The 17,743-nt window shown below is 39.3% G+C and overlaps 1 protein-coding gene across 10 annotated transcripts in view; it reads right to left on the bottom strand.

The window, feature by feature from the left end:
- The window catches only part of MECOM (MDS1 and EVI1 complex locus), a 532,091-nt gene that overhangs the window by 167,433 nt on the left and 346,915 nt on the right, over nucleotides 1–17,743 (bottom strand). Inside the window, exon 1 of one of the 10 annotated variants that reach the window (XM_073897615.1) lies at nucleotides 10,362–10,495. The exons of the other annotated variants lie outside the window; for them this stretch is intronic. Coding sequence (XP_073753716.1) covers nucleotides 10,362–10,388 — 27 coding nt within the window. The 5' untranslated portion in view covers nucleotides 10,389–10,495. Of the gene's footprint in view, nucleotides 1–10,361; nucleotides 10,496–17,743 lie in introns of those variants that run through there. 10 annotated transcript variants of the gene reach the window in all.

The raw sequence follows: 17,743 nt of genomic DNA, 5'->3' as shown, positions 1-17,743 counted from the left end.
AAGAACGGAGATATGTTAATTCTAGATCCCAATTAATTTCACCACTGAAATATTAAATAAAATTCTGAGTTTGCAGTCTTAAATAGAAGTTACACTACCAAAGATTAATAAAGATTATTTATAATAGCTAAAAACAACAACACATTTGCTTGCATAAAATGTCTTCCCCCTGTTTTAGCATGAAGGAATTGGAGAAATGGGGGGATATGGGTCCAAATCCTACACTCCCAATGAAAGCTTATTATTAAATAAAATTATTTTTGCTTCTTTTTAATATGTTAAATTTTGCAACATGTTAGTAGAAGGATAAAAAATGAAAACTGATTTTTATTCCATGTGTAAAAAACCAACTATTCCCCCAGGACAATAAAGTAAATGTTGAGATAGGAAATTTAACTATGGTATTAATTAATAGATTAAATAGGAGCATGATCACTTCCACACAGGATAGATTCAGACGTCAGGTATTCTACGTGAAGGATTAATAGCTATGGAATTAAAATCTGAAATCTAAGTAGGCTATGCAAAGCGCTCTAATATACTTAATTTCCAAATCTCTGGGGAAAACATGAATATAACATTCAATAAGGGAAAATAAACATGTGTCCTTTTCTCTTCCATAAATTGGTGCTGTTGCATTTTTTTGCCAGGGCTACTGGGAAGCTCAGAGACAGAGTCTATAGTTTCTTATAGTTCTCCTCAGAATTAAATATACTGCTCTCTCCCATCTCCTTCTCCTCCTTTTACCTCATGCTGGCTGTCTTTGTTGTTGTTGTTTTTTCCTCTTCATACCTGTATTTTTGTTGCAAGCTGCCTCAAGTGTTTTATGGAAATAATAAAGCTAAAATTAAAAAACAATAGCTAAAAAAATAGCTAAGTATCAGGTACAAATATGATTACATTTCTGAGACTATCTAGTGATATGGAACCACAGAATGTTAGAAGGGAAAGGGTCTTAGAAGCTATCTAATCCAAGACCCTTAAGAAAGCAGACTCAGAGAATCATCATCTCCTCCCCTTTTACTGTGAGATGTATCTTTGCTTCAGATACAAAATCCAAATCATCACCTACAAGATAGGCTTGCTTTATGTGTTTTACACAAGTTTTTGAAGCTGTCTATGTAAACAGTAAGTATTTAAACCTAATGTGCTCTACAGACCCGCTCTCATCCTGCCAACCCACAGCAGTCCTTTCCACAGACTGCTGCTCAGGCAGCTGCCAAGGGAAGGCGATTATTCCCATGGACTCCCGCCAGGAGCCTGGCTGGGGACTGTGCTCAGGGCTAACTGTTGCTCCGAGTAGTCACATTAGTCAAGAGCTAGAATTGTCAGAATTTCTACCAATCAGGATCCACTTAAGCAGCAGCAAAACAAAAAGAGGTCAGAAAAAAACTTGGTTGCCCATATTCTTGATATACAAAAACAACACCAATTTGGGGGGAAGATTTTATTAACCTTATCTTGGGCTATGATATATGGTAAATAATGGCATCCTTGAGGTGTTCATTCTAAATCACTGCACCACCGGTGGGATAATTGCTAGGGCTCCTCCTGGCCACACAGGTCATGTTGTGGCTAATATATAGGATCCTCTTCACAGGGCTCTGCACTGATAAGATATGGCAGGCAGGCATGATGGAATCCAGACAGACAGCCGTACATGCCATGTGTGCAGACAGAGATGGGCCCCAAAGAAACTCTGTTATTTGAAAATCAGTATATTCACAAGATTCCTGCCCAACAGCAAAAATGGGCAACAATTATCTGGTAAAGTACACTTAAGAAGCTCTAATATATTATGAGTACTAATATTAATGTTGCCAACTTCTAAAGATCCAATTTTCAAAATGGCGAGTGAAGGTTTAGGACTTGACAGAGCAGTAATCACTCGAAGATTCAGGGTGACAAGCCTTGTCATTAGAACCTGCTCAAAAAGAGATCTGGAGTGAAGGGATGTGTGACATCAGAGAGCTGGGAACCCAAAGGCCCTTGGCCAGTCCTGAGTGCAATGAAACACCAGCAGGAGAATAAAATGGTAAGTGAATGCATATCAGGTCAAATGCTTTAGAAGAGGTCTAATGGGAGAGGATGGGTTCTATCCTCATCATTGACTACATTTTCCCCTGCATACCAGGGTAAAATATCAGATTCTAATTCTCCACAAGTTCTTCCCCTTCCCTAGGACCTATGGTACTACAGTAGTCAGGGGCTAAGGAGTCAGTAGCACTGAGCTGTAAAGTCATTCTTCACTTAGGGGACACGGTGACATTAATGGATTTTAAGGTGTGGGAGTCTTCCCACATTATTGCTTCTTGAAATCTCCTTGATGTCTCCAGAGGTCTCTAATCTGTATCCTGTTCAGAACAAACAGTATACATAGAGTGTGTTAGTTATGAGGTAACATGGCTGCCAGTGTGACACTGAGGAGGGCTTTCACTTTGGCAAATTTCTTATTCTAAATAATTATCTCACACTTAAATCAACATGAATAAAAGAAATTAACTCAACAAAGGAAACTAACTTTAGTTACAGACAAACTCATAGCCAGACAGCATCATAAATCTCATAACCTATGAGATATGGGCAAATAAATCCTCTTCAGTGTTGCCCACAGATGTATCTGCCAGTAAAGTTATGTGTGAGTATGCTTCCTTCCCCTCAGCAGGACCTGGGAGATTCTGTCATTGTTAGTCATGTTCCTAAATTACCTACTACGGTTGGTTAATTTCAGGCTTTTGAAAATTGTGTACCCATTAAACATGCAGGGTGAAGTAAACAAACTATTTGCTATTTACTTCCAAATAATTTAAACAGTTTCCATTAGCTAGCTGTGAAGCATGCCTAGGTGAAGTCAGCATGGTATTCACTGCCAGGCTCACTTTCAAGCCAACAGAAACAATGGAACAGTGTTTCACTGAACATGGGAAGCCAAAGCGCAGATCAGAGATGACAGTTCCTAAGTTCTCCTCCCATTGTTTCACTCACATAAAGCAACCTGAATTTCTGGTCCCATGCTATGTTTGGTCTTCTCATACAAGCAATTTGAGGAAATGCTAGCAGAGAAAAACATGTCGTAAAATCTTATACTTCCAAACCCTAAAGTAATTACTTAATAAGAAATGCAGGGTGCAAGGATAAGGAGTTGCCTACCAATATCAATTGTTTTTTATCTTACTAAGAATAAGTCCAATTTCATTCAGTGCATTATAGGGAGATAAAGAGAAGGTGGGGGAGAGAGAGAATGAGAGAAAGAGAAAGGCAGGAAGAGAGAACGAAGGAAGAGAAAAAAAGGCCTATATTTCCCAGCTTGCCTCGCAGCTGGTTCTGGTCAATTAGATATACGCGATTATCACTGGTGGGGGGTTTCCCGAAAAGCCCTTCAGAGGGAGCTGACTTACTGGCATACACCACTCTTTCTTGTTCTTGACCTTTACCTTGCTTAGAATAGGCACAGGATGGCTGGCACTTTGCAACCATCTTGAGAACATGAGGATGGAGATCACACCTAACAACAGTACATACAGCACGAAGCTAGAAGGATACAGGGTTCCTGAAGACATCATAGAGCTGCAATAGTTGGTTTCCAGCCTTCATATTTCTTTTAAATTTTAAGCCTCTGGTTTTGGAAGTCTCTGTTACTCATTCAGATAAAACAAGGAAGTTGAAAAAGTATTGGCTTGAGGCTTGTTTTATAGTCCTTGTCTTTCCACGAACCCTGTGGCCTTTGAAAAGCTCTCTTCCAATCTCTTGACATCAGTTATCTCCTCCATAAACTAAGTGAGTTGGGCTGGATGCTCTTAAGGAAATGTCTTTCATTTCACTAGTTGTACTTTTCAACTGCTCATCTCTGCTTTTCCAATATCATTTCAAATGCACATATATATATATATGTATATATATATATAAAACACTTGATATTGTGTTGGTGAATTTTAAAACAAAAGAAAAATAAGGACAGGTAGTTATAAACCTTAGAATGCATAAACCAGCAGATGACCATTTAAACAAGTTTTAATTAAAGTAAGCTAATGTTTTAATAAATGCCACCACTTACAGAAAATGTTTTGGCCTAACTCTCAGAGGATCTAAATAGGACTGATAAATAGAGGCAGGGAAAAGCTGCCCTTGCCTGCTTCTGGTTCCACATAGGAAAGGGATCTCTGGGGCTTGGAGGCTGGGCAATAGGGAACAGATTAACCCCGGCCCAGGTCGTGTTTGTCTGACTCATACAATGGACCATTAGCCTATGCCGGGTAACCCTGGTCCATGGTTGAGCTCAAGGGGGTTGGAGCTCTGCCGCACTTGGCTGGAAAGGAGCCACCCTTTTCCCTTTTCTATTCTTCCTATTCCTTTTGAGTGACAGAAGGTGACAGAAGAACAGATCTACAACATATCCCATCTTTACAGAGCCCAGCAGTTCAACAGGGGTCCACAAATCAGTCTGTGGTTATTAGTCACCTACTGTGTACATGCCCTTTTGCCAGGGTTTGGAGGAACTACAGAAGCACAAGCAATCTCGGCTCTCATGATCCAGGGATGCAGAAAAAGGTGGGGGTGAGGGGAGACTCCATAATTTCATCTTACTCTCCCAAGTGGAGAATTTATTATTAACACATATAAGCCAGAAGTCACTTATTTCATTCTGGAAGATTGCACCTAATGGCCTGGTTTAGTGCATATTGCAAATAAGTATCCCAAAACCTCACAAAAATTTTCATAATGTTCCCTCTAGCAGAAAGAATAATGGAGAAAATTTTTTAAAAATATATATTTAACCCCCCATGACAGCCAATCAGTTTATTGTGTTATTCTCAAAACAAAAAATTCTATTATAAAGTCTGTACAAAGTTTCCATGTTCCTGTCTAGCACTTAATATCCAAGCAATCTTTCTGTACCTACAATGCCCTTTACCACACTGAAACTCAATCAAATGGGATGGAAAATCTTTGATATGCCTTTCATACCAACCTTGTGAAAAAAGATATATGTCTGAGTTTATGGCAACAAACAGTGTCATTATCTCCCTCCTCTAATATTTAACCAATCTGAACACTCAGGGGGAAAATGTTATCTGAAATCCAACCACTTCATATGCATTCACTTGGTCTTCTTTTGACAATTCAACTAGCTTTTCTCACAAGTATCTCAAATACTTGTTTGGAAAGCTTTTCTCAAGTGGGTGTGCAAACAGAAGGAGGACTGTTCTTTAGCAATCCCTCCTTATAAGCCTCCAATGCCACTATCTTCTTGTACTTTAGTTAATGAAAAGATAAATATGATCTGTGCTATGCCCAGCTGTGTTTTTCTTGCACTGAGGAATTCACAAAAGGAAAATTTTAAATCATACATTTATCAGTGAACAAGCTTGCTAAAGCAAATAGATTTCAGTCTCCTGAGTTTGCTTCAATAAAAGATTAAACACTAATAGTGCAACTTACCACACTCAACAGATTTATGAATAATCAAAGTTTGGAAGAAGGCCAGGTGGTTTAAGAACATTACCTACCCAACAGATGCCAATAGCATGTAGACATCTTCCCTGTAGCTAAGCAGCCGTATTTCCTATCACACGATTCAATATTGACTGAATAATTGGCCTTTACAAAACATTTATTAAAACGCGCCATTTACCACACACCCAATGCTTGTTTAAGAATTTCAGGCAGGGAGGGGAAAGGGGGAGACACACAAGTTCTTTCTAATTACTAAGTGGATTTAATTAGTAAGCAGCGGCAATTCAGGTCTGGAATTGTTAGACCAAGGTGCTGAACTGTCAAGGAGTTCTTTAAGGAATAAAGGCAATAAGCACCTTATCATATCCAAGTATTAATCATACTTGGCATCTGTGAGTGGTGTGACTTCCAGTGCACACAAAGTCCACCTTTCCTGTGTCTACTTTTGCGTACTAACGCAATTCCTCAGTGGTCAGGCTGTCATGATTTTGCTGCTCTCCTTTTCGACATTAACACACTCAGGCATGGAGAGTTTGTTGAATGTCCTACCTATCTACCCAGGGTAGGATGTTAAGTTAATGATTAAATGAGGGTTGGAATCACCAGACTAAGTTTCTCTTTGAAAAAGATTGCTTATTTCTCTAACCTGTTTTTTTTTTTTTCTTGAGAGAGAGAGAGCACATGTGTGTCCATGAGCGAGTGGAAGTAAAGTGAGAGGGAGAGGGAGAGAATCTCAAGCTGACTCCCTGCTGAACGCAGAGCCCCACATGGGGCTCCATCTCATGACTCCCAGATCATGACCTGGGCTGCAATCAGGAGTTGGAGGCTGCTCAACCAACTGAGCCACCCAGGTGCCCCTATCCTGTATCTTTATATCCATCTTTAAGAAATACATGTATCTGCAGATTGATTCATTATACTAGAAGTCATCTATTAAAGAACTTCTTTGCAAACAAATACTGACTATTATATGGACAAAACACTCTAGTTAGAATGCACTGAACTTAGTTATAATGAACTCAAAACACAGTCATGGTGTGACTGGAAAATAAAAATGATCACCAGGTTTTCCAGCTTTACTGTGGCAGAAAACACCACTGGGTTCCTGTTAATCTCCTTCCAAATTAGAACGTTTCCTAATTTTTTGGCATCCTGCTCAATAAAAATCCTAATCATGCTCTCCGTAACAGGAATTCTTAATCTACCCTCACCTAATGCCAGGAAAATGAAGGTATCATTTGCCTTTGGCATCCAAGTATATCTCAAGTAGGTTTTCAACTTATTTAAGATCTCTCTCACACCTAAAACTAAGTATTCTAATTCTTTTCAGTTACATGAAACCCTTTGGTTGCTTCAGTTTTACCTGGACTTTAAAAAGAGAGTAGGTTTTCATTATGGCACAGCTTGCCATTAAGGGATTCAGAAATATTTCTCTTAAAATTTTGCACATATATATACACATATATATAGGGGTGTGTGTATATGTATGAATGACTATATATAAAATAATAAATATATGAATATCTATATATTATTTATATATATTTATATATATTATATATTTTTTTATTTTTGTTTCAAAGCATAGGTGTTGTGTGCATTTACCTAACAGTCATTTAAAAAGCAGTCATTTTGCTGTGCACATTCAAGTACACCCAATAAAAACGGACAATATAAAGTGGTTACAAATTCACTGACCCCCTATCAGAAAGGGACAATGTTCTAGCCTCATTCTGATATCAGAATCTGGATAATAAATGGTAAAGCTTTAAAAGACGAACTGTATCAAACATCTGGCATCTAGCTAGCTTGCTAAGTCAAGTTTATAAAAGCTACAATAGAGAAAGGACAGAAGTAGATATTCAAACAAGGGAAAAACAAATTCTAAGTACATGAACAAATTGCTCACCTTCACAGATTATTGAAGCACATCACAGAGAAATTTCAAGGTTCCATGTCCTATCTGTACATATACATATATTCAATTTATATGATTTATGTATCTAATTATAATTTTTAATTTATATATTAAAATTGATTTTTAAATGTTAAACTCAGTATAAGTAAGTACACTCATACACTAGAGGCTTTGAAAATTGTTAGAACTCTTTTGGAAAGCAAGAAAATAAATTTTATAATATTTGTAAAATCATTAGTGTGTTTACACTCTTTCTCTTCATAATTCCATCATCAGAAATTTTCCTTAAATATATATCAACAAGGAAAAGCTGTATTCATTAGTTCATTTGTTGTGGTGTTACATTTCATAGCATAAAATTATAAACCATGGAAGAAACTAATAATAGGAGGAAAAATAAATTACTGTACATAAATAGATGAATATTTACAATTATAATAGCAATCATAAAGCTAATGCAGAAATATAGACCCACATTTATTGTAAAATGTTAAGTGAGAAAATGTTGAAACTACAAGAAAGTTAATTAGGCAGAGCCAAGCAAAACTTGAGAGAGTGAAATTGTTTTCGATTTTTAAATTTTTTTGTAATACTGTTTCTATGTTTTGGGTTTTTTTTAAGATTTCATTTATTTATTTGAGAGAGAGAGAGAGAGTGACAGTGAGAGAGAGCATGAGCAGGGAGAGCAGCAGAGGGAGAGGGAGAAGCAGACTCCCCGCTGAGCAAGGAGCCCCATGCGGGACTCGATCTCGATCCCAGAATGCTGGGATCATGACCTGAGCCGAAGGCAGACACTTAACCAACTGAGCCACCCAGGTGCCCCAATAATGTTTCTATGTTTTAAAAGTGATGACAAGAAGTTGAGTCCTTCTTGGCCACATTCAATTGTGAGATACCATCCTCCCTGGCCTAAGCACCCTCTCCATGGAGACAGTGGTAGGGACTGGTGTCATTTCTCCAATGGGAGTCAATCCCACAGGACAGCTATCCCCAAGTGCCCCTGGTTGCAATTTGCTTCCGGAGCACGCATCACACCAGTGCAGTCCAGGTGTGGCTATGACTCCCACCTTCCTTGAGAGCCACTCCCTCCATATCAAAAGACTGCCCCTGGCACAGCACCCAGAGGGTGTACAGCCCCAGTCCCAAGCACAGCCACATCTTCACAGGGTGAAGCCAAATTGTCCTTTCTAAGGGGACAGAGTCTCATCATTAGGCATCCTTTTGTTAAAGCATAAACATCCCAACGTCAAAGTAGTCAAGTCATCACTGACTTACCAAGCCCTACAATTGCTTATTGAGAACTCAGGGAGGAAAAAGCAGCTTTAACAACCTAACAAGTTAGAGCAACAACAACCAAAAGAAGACTTTCCAAGTTTATAATTTTTTAATGCCTGTATTTTAAAACCAGATATTTAGTGCTCTTTTAAAATGTCTCAGGGTAACATTTTTAGTTCTGCAACAGTGCTGCTAACATTCCAAGACCAGCTATCGTGCAACTGCCCATAAAAAAATTAACAGTACCAAGGCCATTTTTTTTGTGCTGAAGCCCATGCCAATGAAAACTGCCCTATAGGCATAAACTTGATATTTCTGTTCACCACACATTAACCCAGAGTTCCTCGGGGTGTGACGCCCAGGTGACTTCTGTGATGCAGATTTCTAAAAATCTGGCTGGAAACCTGCATGATTGAACACCCCCACTCATGGCAGGGTAAAACCATTGATCTTCTCCGAGTTTACCCAATCTGCACTTAGTTTTGGAAGATTAACCCTTTGGCAGAACGAGTTCACATTGCTAAACACAAACGGAGCTCCCCCTGAGGCTTGTGAAAGTGCCTTAGTCCCGAGAGTAGGCCCCTGGGGACTGCTGGAAGTCTGAAATGATTCATGACAGGCAAAGACAAGAAGAGACGGAGGAAGGAGCTGGGGGTGAGACATACGCTCTGGAAGGAATAGAATCACAGACTTCTGGAGCTACAGAAAACCTTAGTGACCACCTAGCATAGCCCTTTCCATGTAGCACACAGCTAGTTAGTGACAAGAACTCCTTCTGGCTTTCTTTCCACTGCCCCAGAATATTTTGAGATGACAGAAATAGGGGAAGAAGAAATCTGGCTAGAGAGAAAGAAATTATCATTATATTATTAAAGAAACATAACAGTAAAAGGAGATAAAGTATTATGTATCAAGATAATCCCTAAAATATTCTGATAAGGTCTTACTCTGTTTTTTAAATTATCTCTGGATACTGAGGAGATCATCACAGAAGCTGGAGGTGGCTGGTGACTTCACAGTGAAAGTGTCAAAAAAGGGGAAAGAAAATCATTCACACACCTGGCTGGCTCCTCCTGACCTTGGAAAGTCAGTGGCTACGTCTTTACTTCAGCATTCACTTTTGAGCAACTTCTCTGTGTCTGGCAATGTAATTCCCCACACCCCATCCCTCACACTTTTCCAATAGAGAGAAAAGGGTCATAGGGTGGGCACCAGGTGCGGGAGGTCAACTCGCCCTTCCTCACACCTGACAAGGGCAGGAAGGAGGGGAGGCAGACAGGGCTGGGGGAAGAGCAGGAGCCAGGGGCAGAGGAGAACCACTGGACAAAGAGAGACATCTTACCCCATTAACTTCTGCTTGAAACATCTAGCCTGAGAAGCAGGAATACGAAAACAAAGGGGTAGCCAGTGGCAGAAGAGAAAAATTGCTTCCAAAAAAACCCCCAAGGTTGAGTTAGTTGTGCTTTGGCTGCCCACGTGGTGTTTTAGGTGAACATCTAGACATTAAACACATTTTCCACCTCATCCCTTTGCCACAAAGAAGGCATCTTTACAATTCAGAACATCTGTCAAAAAGGGAAGGTTTACAAAATATACCAGATGATGCTGTACATCTGCCCCCAGCCGCACATTCAAAATCACAGAGATAGATTTACAAGAGAAGGTTTCAAAACGTTCAAACCACAGACGTTGTAGGTGCGCTCGACCAAATTACCTTTGTCTCCGGCGCTGAAGTTCTCATCCCAGAGAGTGAAAATCATCATGCTTCTACACAGAAATAAGCAAACTACATCAATGAAACATAACCAGGAAGAAAAAATGAATACAGCTCCCACCATTAATACTAAAACTAGTCAATAATTATCTAGGCGTTATCAGTTATGTTTTGTGTGCATCCTGGTTGGCCTCTAAGTAAAGAGAAGGACCCTGTGCGCGCAGCTTGAGAATGCTGCGGTTTCTCTATAGGACTGTTATCTTAGGCGGCATGTGTGAAGAATGGGTGGATACAGCATGCAATCTGCGTGTTTACTGTTTCAACATTCTACCCACTTCTGGAGAATCATTGCTCATCCTAATCATTCGAAAGCCCCATACGGGCAGCAGGAAGTTCCTGCTTACTGGCAATTTAGTCCTTGGAAGCCCGAGGAGGAAGATGGGCTTTGTCACAGAGTGCTAAATCATGGCTGTGTGGAGGCCACTAAGCCAGCCAGTTCCCAAAACTCGACAGGCAGGAAGGAAGGTGTCACACCGCTCCAAAGTTCTGCAAAGACAAGTGAGGATTAGTGCTAATTTTAGAATCTGTCTGATTCTCAAGAAGGGGGAGATGAGAGATACATATTCAATAAATGTTATTTGTTTAGATCCAAGTAATTTTGATTGTGAGAACTAGAAATCTAAGAAAGCCATTCTCTAAACTTTTATAACATACTTCATGACCTAAACATGTTTTTCTGCTTCACAGCATTACACCGCTTTCCAAATGTAAGTTTTCAAAAACATCTACTAGCTGAAGGTAGCATGGTGGTCGGTTGAGCAGCAGAGAAAAAACAAAAATCTGGGGCAAAAGAAACCCCAGAGTACAAATAAACCCTGGATTCGAAGCAGGCAAATTATATACATTAATGAAGTGGTTTAATTAATTAAATTAAATAATGCTAAACGGAGCCAAAGGGATAGATTTTAACATGCAAAGACTGTAATATAAATGTTGAAGATTTTCTAGATCTCAATGAATGTGATGTAATCTACAGCTGCACTGTCAAATCCAGTAGTCACTAGCCACATCAGATTATTTCAATTGAACATTAAAGTAAATAAAATTAAAAATTCAGTTCTTCACTTGCACTAGTCACATTCATTCAAGTGCCCGACTGCTACCAGGACCAGCGGTTACTGAAGTGCTACAGCACAGCCCAGATTATAAAACATTCTCCTCACTGCAGAAAGTTCTATTGGACAGCTCAGATTCCAGAGTTCATAATGGACTTCAAAGTGAGCATGGATATACAATATGTGCTAAAATAAAAGGTGATGACTCCATAAAAGTGCGTAATAGGGAGTGGCATGTTCAAACCATAAAAAACGTTTATTCTTGCTTTGGCCCAATCCTATTTAGGGAGAAAAACTTTCAGAAAACAGGTAGGGCAATACTGAGGCTAAGTAGACAAGTTACAAAGAGAGAGTTCACACTGAAATCCTTCCTCCAACCTGAAAAATTTGCAGTGTGTGTGGGTGTGCCCACAAACACCCTCTGGGGTATTCAAAGCATGACCTTACACAGAGAAATGCTCATTGTAGGACCTGTCAAAATGATGTGGATGTCCCAGAGTAGTGATATTAAGGTAAGGATTTAAAAAAAAACAAAACAAAACCGGGAAGTCAAACCTAACTGGCACCATCTGACCTCACAGCAGATGGCTATAGGAAGGGGCATTCTTGAACAGAATAGAGCGACTAGACATGTTCTATCTTTACAAGGGTAGATGTTCAAAGAAATTTTCACCACTGAGATTTACTCAGGACTGCAATGGTTATCCAACTGTCGTCACTGGGCCTGTTTTTGGAAGGTCTCCTGCCTACCTTCCAAATACTAAAAAGTATTTAAATTGTGCTATATCTTGTGAGCAGGAGGGCTTGATAACATCCCAAGGTCATTCTCTGTGCTGAAACATTGATATCCTAGTAAATATCTCAGTTTTCCAGCAAAGTACAAACACCAACTTAAAAAACACTCTTTGAGTTCACCCTCTTCTTTTTTCTTTTCCGTTTTCACTGCTCACTTGTGATGGTGTGTGTCCGCATGCTCACACGTACAGGGTGGTTAAACGGTTATAACAGCTGTACAGAACTGAGGCTCCAAAAACTATATATTCAGAGTGAGGTACAGATTAAAATGTTTGCAATGCACAGCACGGATTTTTAAAAGTATACCTAACTCTAATTAGTCTCCCAGCTGGGCACAGAGCAAGTCCCTCAACCCCCCTGCACCAAAGGCTTTGGACATAGAGTCTTTCATTATTCTTGCATTGCCTAATGGGGGTACCTAACTCTAATAAGAGCGCTGATATTTACACACGGTGATTATGAAACTTCAAAACTATATGTTAATTATCATATTGAATTGATTATCTACTAAAGCAACTTAAAATCTTTTTTTATTTTTCAGTGTAGATGACATCTTTGTCAAAACTAGAAAACACTCACTGGTGTATTTACTACTTGTGGATTCTCTGATACTTTTACTGCTAACATCCAGATATGTTAGAATCAAAGTGACTTGAGTGTATGAAGCATTTTACAAACCCAGTAACACTGAACACATTGCATTTGTCTTCTATGACCACACATCCAGGATTTTATGGCAGGTGGTATTTTAAAAGTGAGGGGGAAAACCGATCAGACTGATTAGGTTATGTGTCTAAAAACTTCTAACCCCATATTTATTTCTAAAAATTAATTGTAATTATACTAGGAATACATGAATGCATTTTTCTTAGAAAGTCTCACAGAGCATTATATGTAAGGCTAAAGCCCCTCTAACCACAACTGAGTTCATATCCCCTCCCCCACCTCAGAGGCAACCACTGTTATCAGATGATGTGTACTAGATCTTTTCATTCTTTTGCAACTGCTCACACATATCCAAGAAAGCATTCATAGGGAGATTTGATACATTGTTCATAGCAACAACAAAAAAAGTTGGATAAATAAATATCTAACAACTAGGAAATCACCAAACTAATTGTGATTTAAAAGAATGTGCTAAGTCCATATTAAATAATTTGTAGTATCTAAAGTGCTTGGAAAATACATGGCACGGAGTGAGAACTATACACACAGCATTTGCTGTCACCAATAATATATTGGGGTGTACATATACATATATATATATATATATATATATATATATATAACCAACATATTGAGTCAAAAACACAAACTGCATACCTACAGTATAAGCCAATTTATGTTAAACACACACACACACTCACATAAACACACTGACACCACATATTTTTCCAGGAGTTCAGATTCCCTTTTCTCCATGAGACTTCCTCCCCTCTTTCAGGTCACTGAGAACAATTCCAAACACCATTGAGTAATACAGGAAACAGGTATGTGCATCTGTCTGCCTCAGTGGTGTCTCTCTCCTCTTCATCTTAGAAGCTTCAAGGCTAGTTCACTTTGTCCTTGACTCTATAAGCAAACGGATGACTCAAACATAACTCCTCCCCGAAAACAAAGACGTGGATACAAGAGAAGAAGCCAACAAAATTGAATGAGCATGAACCCTGCTCTGCCAGGTTCTCACTCTTCTGTTTCCATGTGGAAGCTTCTTGTCAGATAAATCTTAATTTATAGCAAAAGAAAGGAATTGTGCTCTACTGAGCAGAGGATCCGAGAGGCGAATTTTAGTCCCGCTCCATCAGTCTCCCAGCTGGGCACAGAGCAAGTCCCTCAACCCCCCTGCACCCAAGGCTTTGGACATAGAGTCTTTCATTATTCTTGCATTGCCTAATGGGGGTCCTTTCTTCACAATCATGCATGTCCTTTACAAATGAAGCTTCCTTTGAAGACAGGCAAGAGATCAGATTAAGCCTTTCAATATATATTACTTCTGTTTCCTCTTGGTTCACCGTTCTCCACAATGGCTAATTCTCAGAGGGCTCCCAGACGTGAACTCTGCTCCAACTACTAAATAAGACTGTAGCAACGGAAGTCGCACCACAAAACATTCTTCTTCACCTCCAACCAGGGTTTCTCCCAAAGAGATGCCCCTGTACCATCTGCTTCAGCAAAATTCAAATCCATTCCATTAATCATGTCTCAGAGTTTCCTTTTCTAACCCTGAAGAAATCTTAATTATTCTCCTGGCTCAAAGTGTTTCTGAATGGACCAACTCAAGTTTCTCTTTGTGGAGAAGCACCATAGATACTACACTTACAAACACAGCACCAAGCACAGTTCCTGGAGCAAAGTAAACTCTCAAGAAACATTTGTTTAACACACACTTTTATGAACATGATGTATAGGGATCTTATTTGTGCATCATATTTATATTTTTCACCAAGGTCTGTACCAGTATGTACACAAATGCTCCATTATTTCTTGCTTTTTTTAAAGGACTACATTAATGTGCCTGGGTGGCTCAGCCAGTTAAGCGTCTGCCTTCGGCTCAGGTCACGATCTCAGGGTCCCGGGATCGAGCCTCACATTGGGCTCCCTGCTCAGCGGGGAGCCTGCTTCTCCCTCTCCCTCTGCCTGCCGCTCTCCCTGCTTGTGCTCTCTCTCTGTGTCAAATAAATAAATAAATAATCTTTTAAAAACTTAAAACATAAAAAATAAATAAAGGACTACATTAGCCTTAAACCTCCTGATATTCCCTCAGCTATCAACCAAATTCTGTGCTCATCCTGAAGCAAGTCTTCATTTTGCCAAAATCTCTGGTGATGTAGTCAGTCTGCACATTGGACAGGTACAGTACCATGAATCAGGATCCAATCCTAAGTGCCTATAACACGGTCCAATTTATTTTTAGTCCTTGAATGTAAATTTTAAACTATGGTATACCAAACTAATGCAGTAAAAACTTAGTAGGCTTCCAAATTTATTTTGAGAATTGTCAACATAGAAAATAAAAGTTTTTGTATAATCTCAGAAACATTATTTCTAAGGGTTGTTTCCAAAGGTTCAATGGAAAGTTTTTTAGGTTCATCCATACAACTATAAGATTATTCATACTAATTCTCTTCTACTTTGTTTGATAACCCATATGCTAGAATGACAGACAACAAAATAAGCAAAAGGTGAAGCTGGGTGGCCAAATGAAGCTGCTTTAGAGCAGTCTCAGCCAGCACCAACCAGAGGGCACACTGAGGGCTGCTAATGAGTGACCAACTCACTCTCCCTTGCCTTAATCCACCGCTTTAGCATTCACTTGAGCTTGAAAGACAAGTCAAATATGGGGAATTGTCTGATTCTTTCCAGAGGTGTCAAGACACTTAAAAAACACTCAGTATTTTGAAAACACTACATTCCAACCATGAACTATGCTGCAGTGCTGGCCACTTCCAACCCTTCTCAAGAGGGGCTGCTGATGCCCTGTCTTGGGCAGGCTGAGTGAGTTCTGAATGAAAAGGTAGAAGAACAGTCTTCACTCCCAATATTTGATAGTACTTTAGATGAAACTAGATTAAGTGATCAGTCCAGGGTTAGTTTTAGTTCACTCAAGCATGTTTCTAGCTTGGTCTCCAAGTTGAATTTCAAAGCATTTCCTCTAAGTTGAGCAGGAGCTCTGCTTCCCTACACCTCATCCACCACCATAATAATCAGGACCTCAGCAGCCTAGAGTACGGCTGGGGCCCAACCACAAATCCCAATCTATCTTGTGGTTTGAGTCACGCCTTTGCCTTGTATTTAGAATCAAGGGTCTTATTCCTTGGCTGGAACACTGGAATTTGCTGGGTAAATTTCTTCAATACCACTCTCTACTCCCTCCTCCCTCCACACACAAGAAGACCAGAGGAGGTTGCCTGTTAAATACTTGTTGAGTGGGAAATATGTGATACATGCGAGGGGAGGAGAGAAAGTACGGTAAGTGGGTGGTGGTGAGAGAAGCTCAGAAAGGGGAATTCAGAGAGCAGAAAGAAGAGAAAAGGAAGTAAAAGAAATCCCTCTAGATTTCTAGTAACAGAAAGGCTAGAGAATTCCATTCTGACAAACTGAAGATATTTTACATGGTTGTATATGTACATGGATTTGTATCTGTGGGTATGAAAACATAACTGTATACACAGAGTTGTGTTCCATGACAACATCATCAAAGATAATGCTATTTAGATAACACCTGCTTATTCAGTACATCTTATAAATCTTACTCAGTAATGAATCTACATTTTAATTAGCAATAAGGTTGCCTGATGATGCTGTTTTGTTTCTTTTCTTCACCAAAATACAATATCGATGTTTGTCATTTCTGTTGCTTGCCAAAAAGCAAAAGCTCTGCTATTTTGTTTGTAAAACCAAAGACTAGTGTGTCATTGTTGTTATGAATTAGTGAAGATTTTTAAAAGTGCCACCCCTTTAAAGTTCTTCCACAGATATGTCTTTGAAATGAACAGTAGTCCCACAGATAGAAATTATAGAACAGAGGCAGAGGGGAGAAAGACAAATGGGCCAGCTATCATTATCAGCCATAAGTCACCCAAACTATAACTCTTCTGAATGAAATAAAGTTGGCAGGGAGAGGGAAAAAAAAATCTTTGGAACATGCCACAGAATAAGGCACAATCTAGAGCTAGAGCCATCTTTCTCTCTTATTCTAAACACGCCATTCACTGGTCAGGACCAGCTAAATAAACGCTCTGCAATGCCTACAATTTTCATGCATTTCTTTAATCCTAAAATGATTACATTGAACAATTTGTTGTGAAACCCAGGCAAATGTCTGAGCCTAATTAATTCACTTTCTTTCAAGTTTCGAAACTATTTACCAATCTCACATATTAATCCAACATGATTGTGGTTGTATCAGGCATCTAGGGTATCCATTCAACAAATATTTATTGTGTGCTTATTATGTAAGAAACAGTGCCAAGTATCTCTCTCTCTCTCGTTCTCTCCCTCTCTCTCAAACACACACACACAGATAGTTTAAGCCCCCAACACTCTCTTGTAAGAAGTTTATAAACACAACTGTTTATAAACTTTTCTCAACCTGACAGAAGTTTATAAACTAATGATTACATAACGAACTAGAATAGATTTAGAAATGAAATTCCATGGAAGCAAAAAAGCAAGCATATTACATTTGGGAAGTGTAAGATATTTGGGGTAGATGGGGTAGAGTATATGAGGATGGAAAGGGGTGTGGCCATGGAATAGGCTGCGATAGGAGATAGAGGTAACAGGGTTAGGCACAGAGTAAGGCCTTAATACTTGCCATGCTCAGAAGCTGCAATCCATCCTATGGGAAATGGAGCACCATGTGGGCCTTTAAAGTTGGCAATGGCATAATAAGGTTGTGTTTTAGACAGAAAGGACCAATGGCAGTGAGGGAAGCTAAGGGCAGTGAAGAAATGCTAACCAGAGTCTGGG

Source organism: Callorhinus ursinus, unplaced genomic scaffold (assembly GCF_003265705.2).
Source record: "Callorhinus ursinus isolate GAN/ISIS: 27379988/994484 unplaced genomic scaffold, GSC_fseal_2.0 scaffold1, whole genome shotgun sequence".
NCBI classification, from domain to species: Eukaryota; Metazoa; Chordata; class Mammalia; order Carnivora; family Otariidae; genus Callorhinus; species Callorhinus ursinus.
This window is presented reverse-complemented; position numbering and strand designations above follow the sequence as displayed.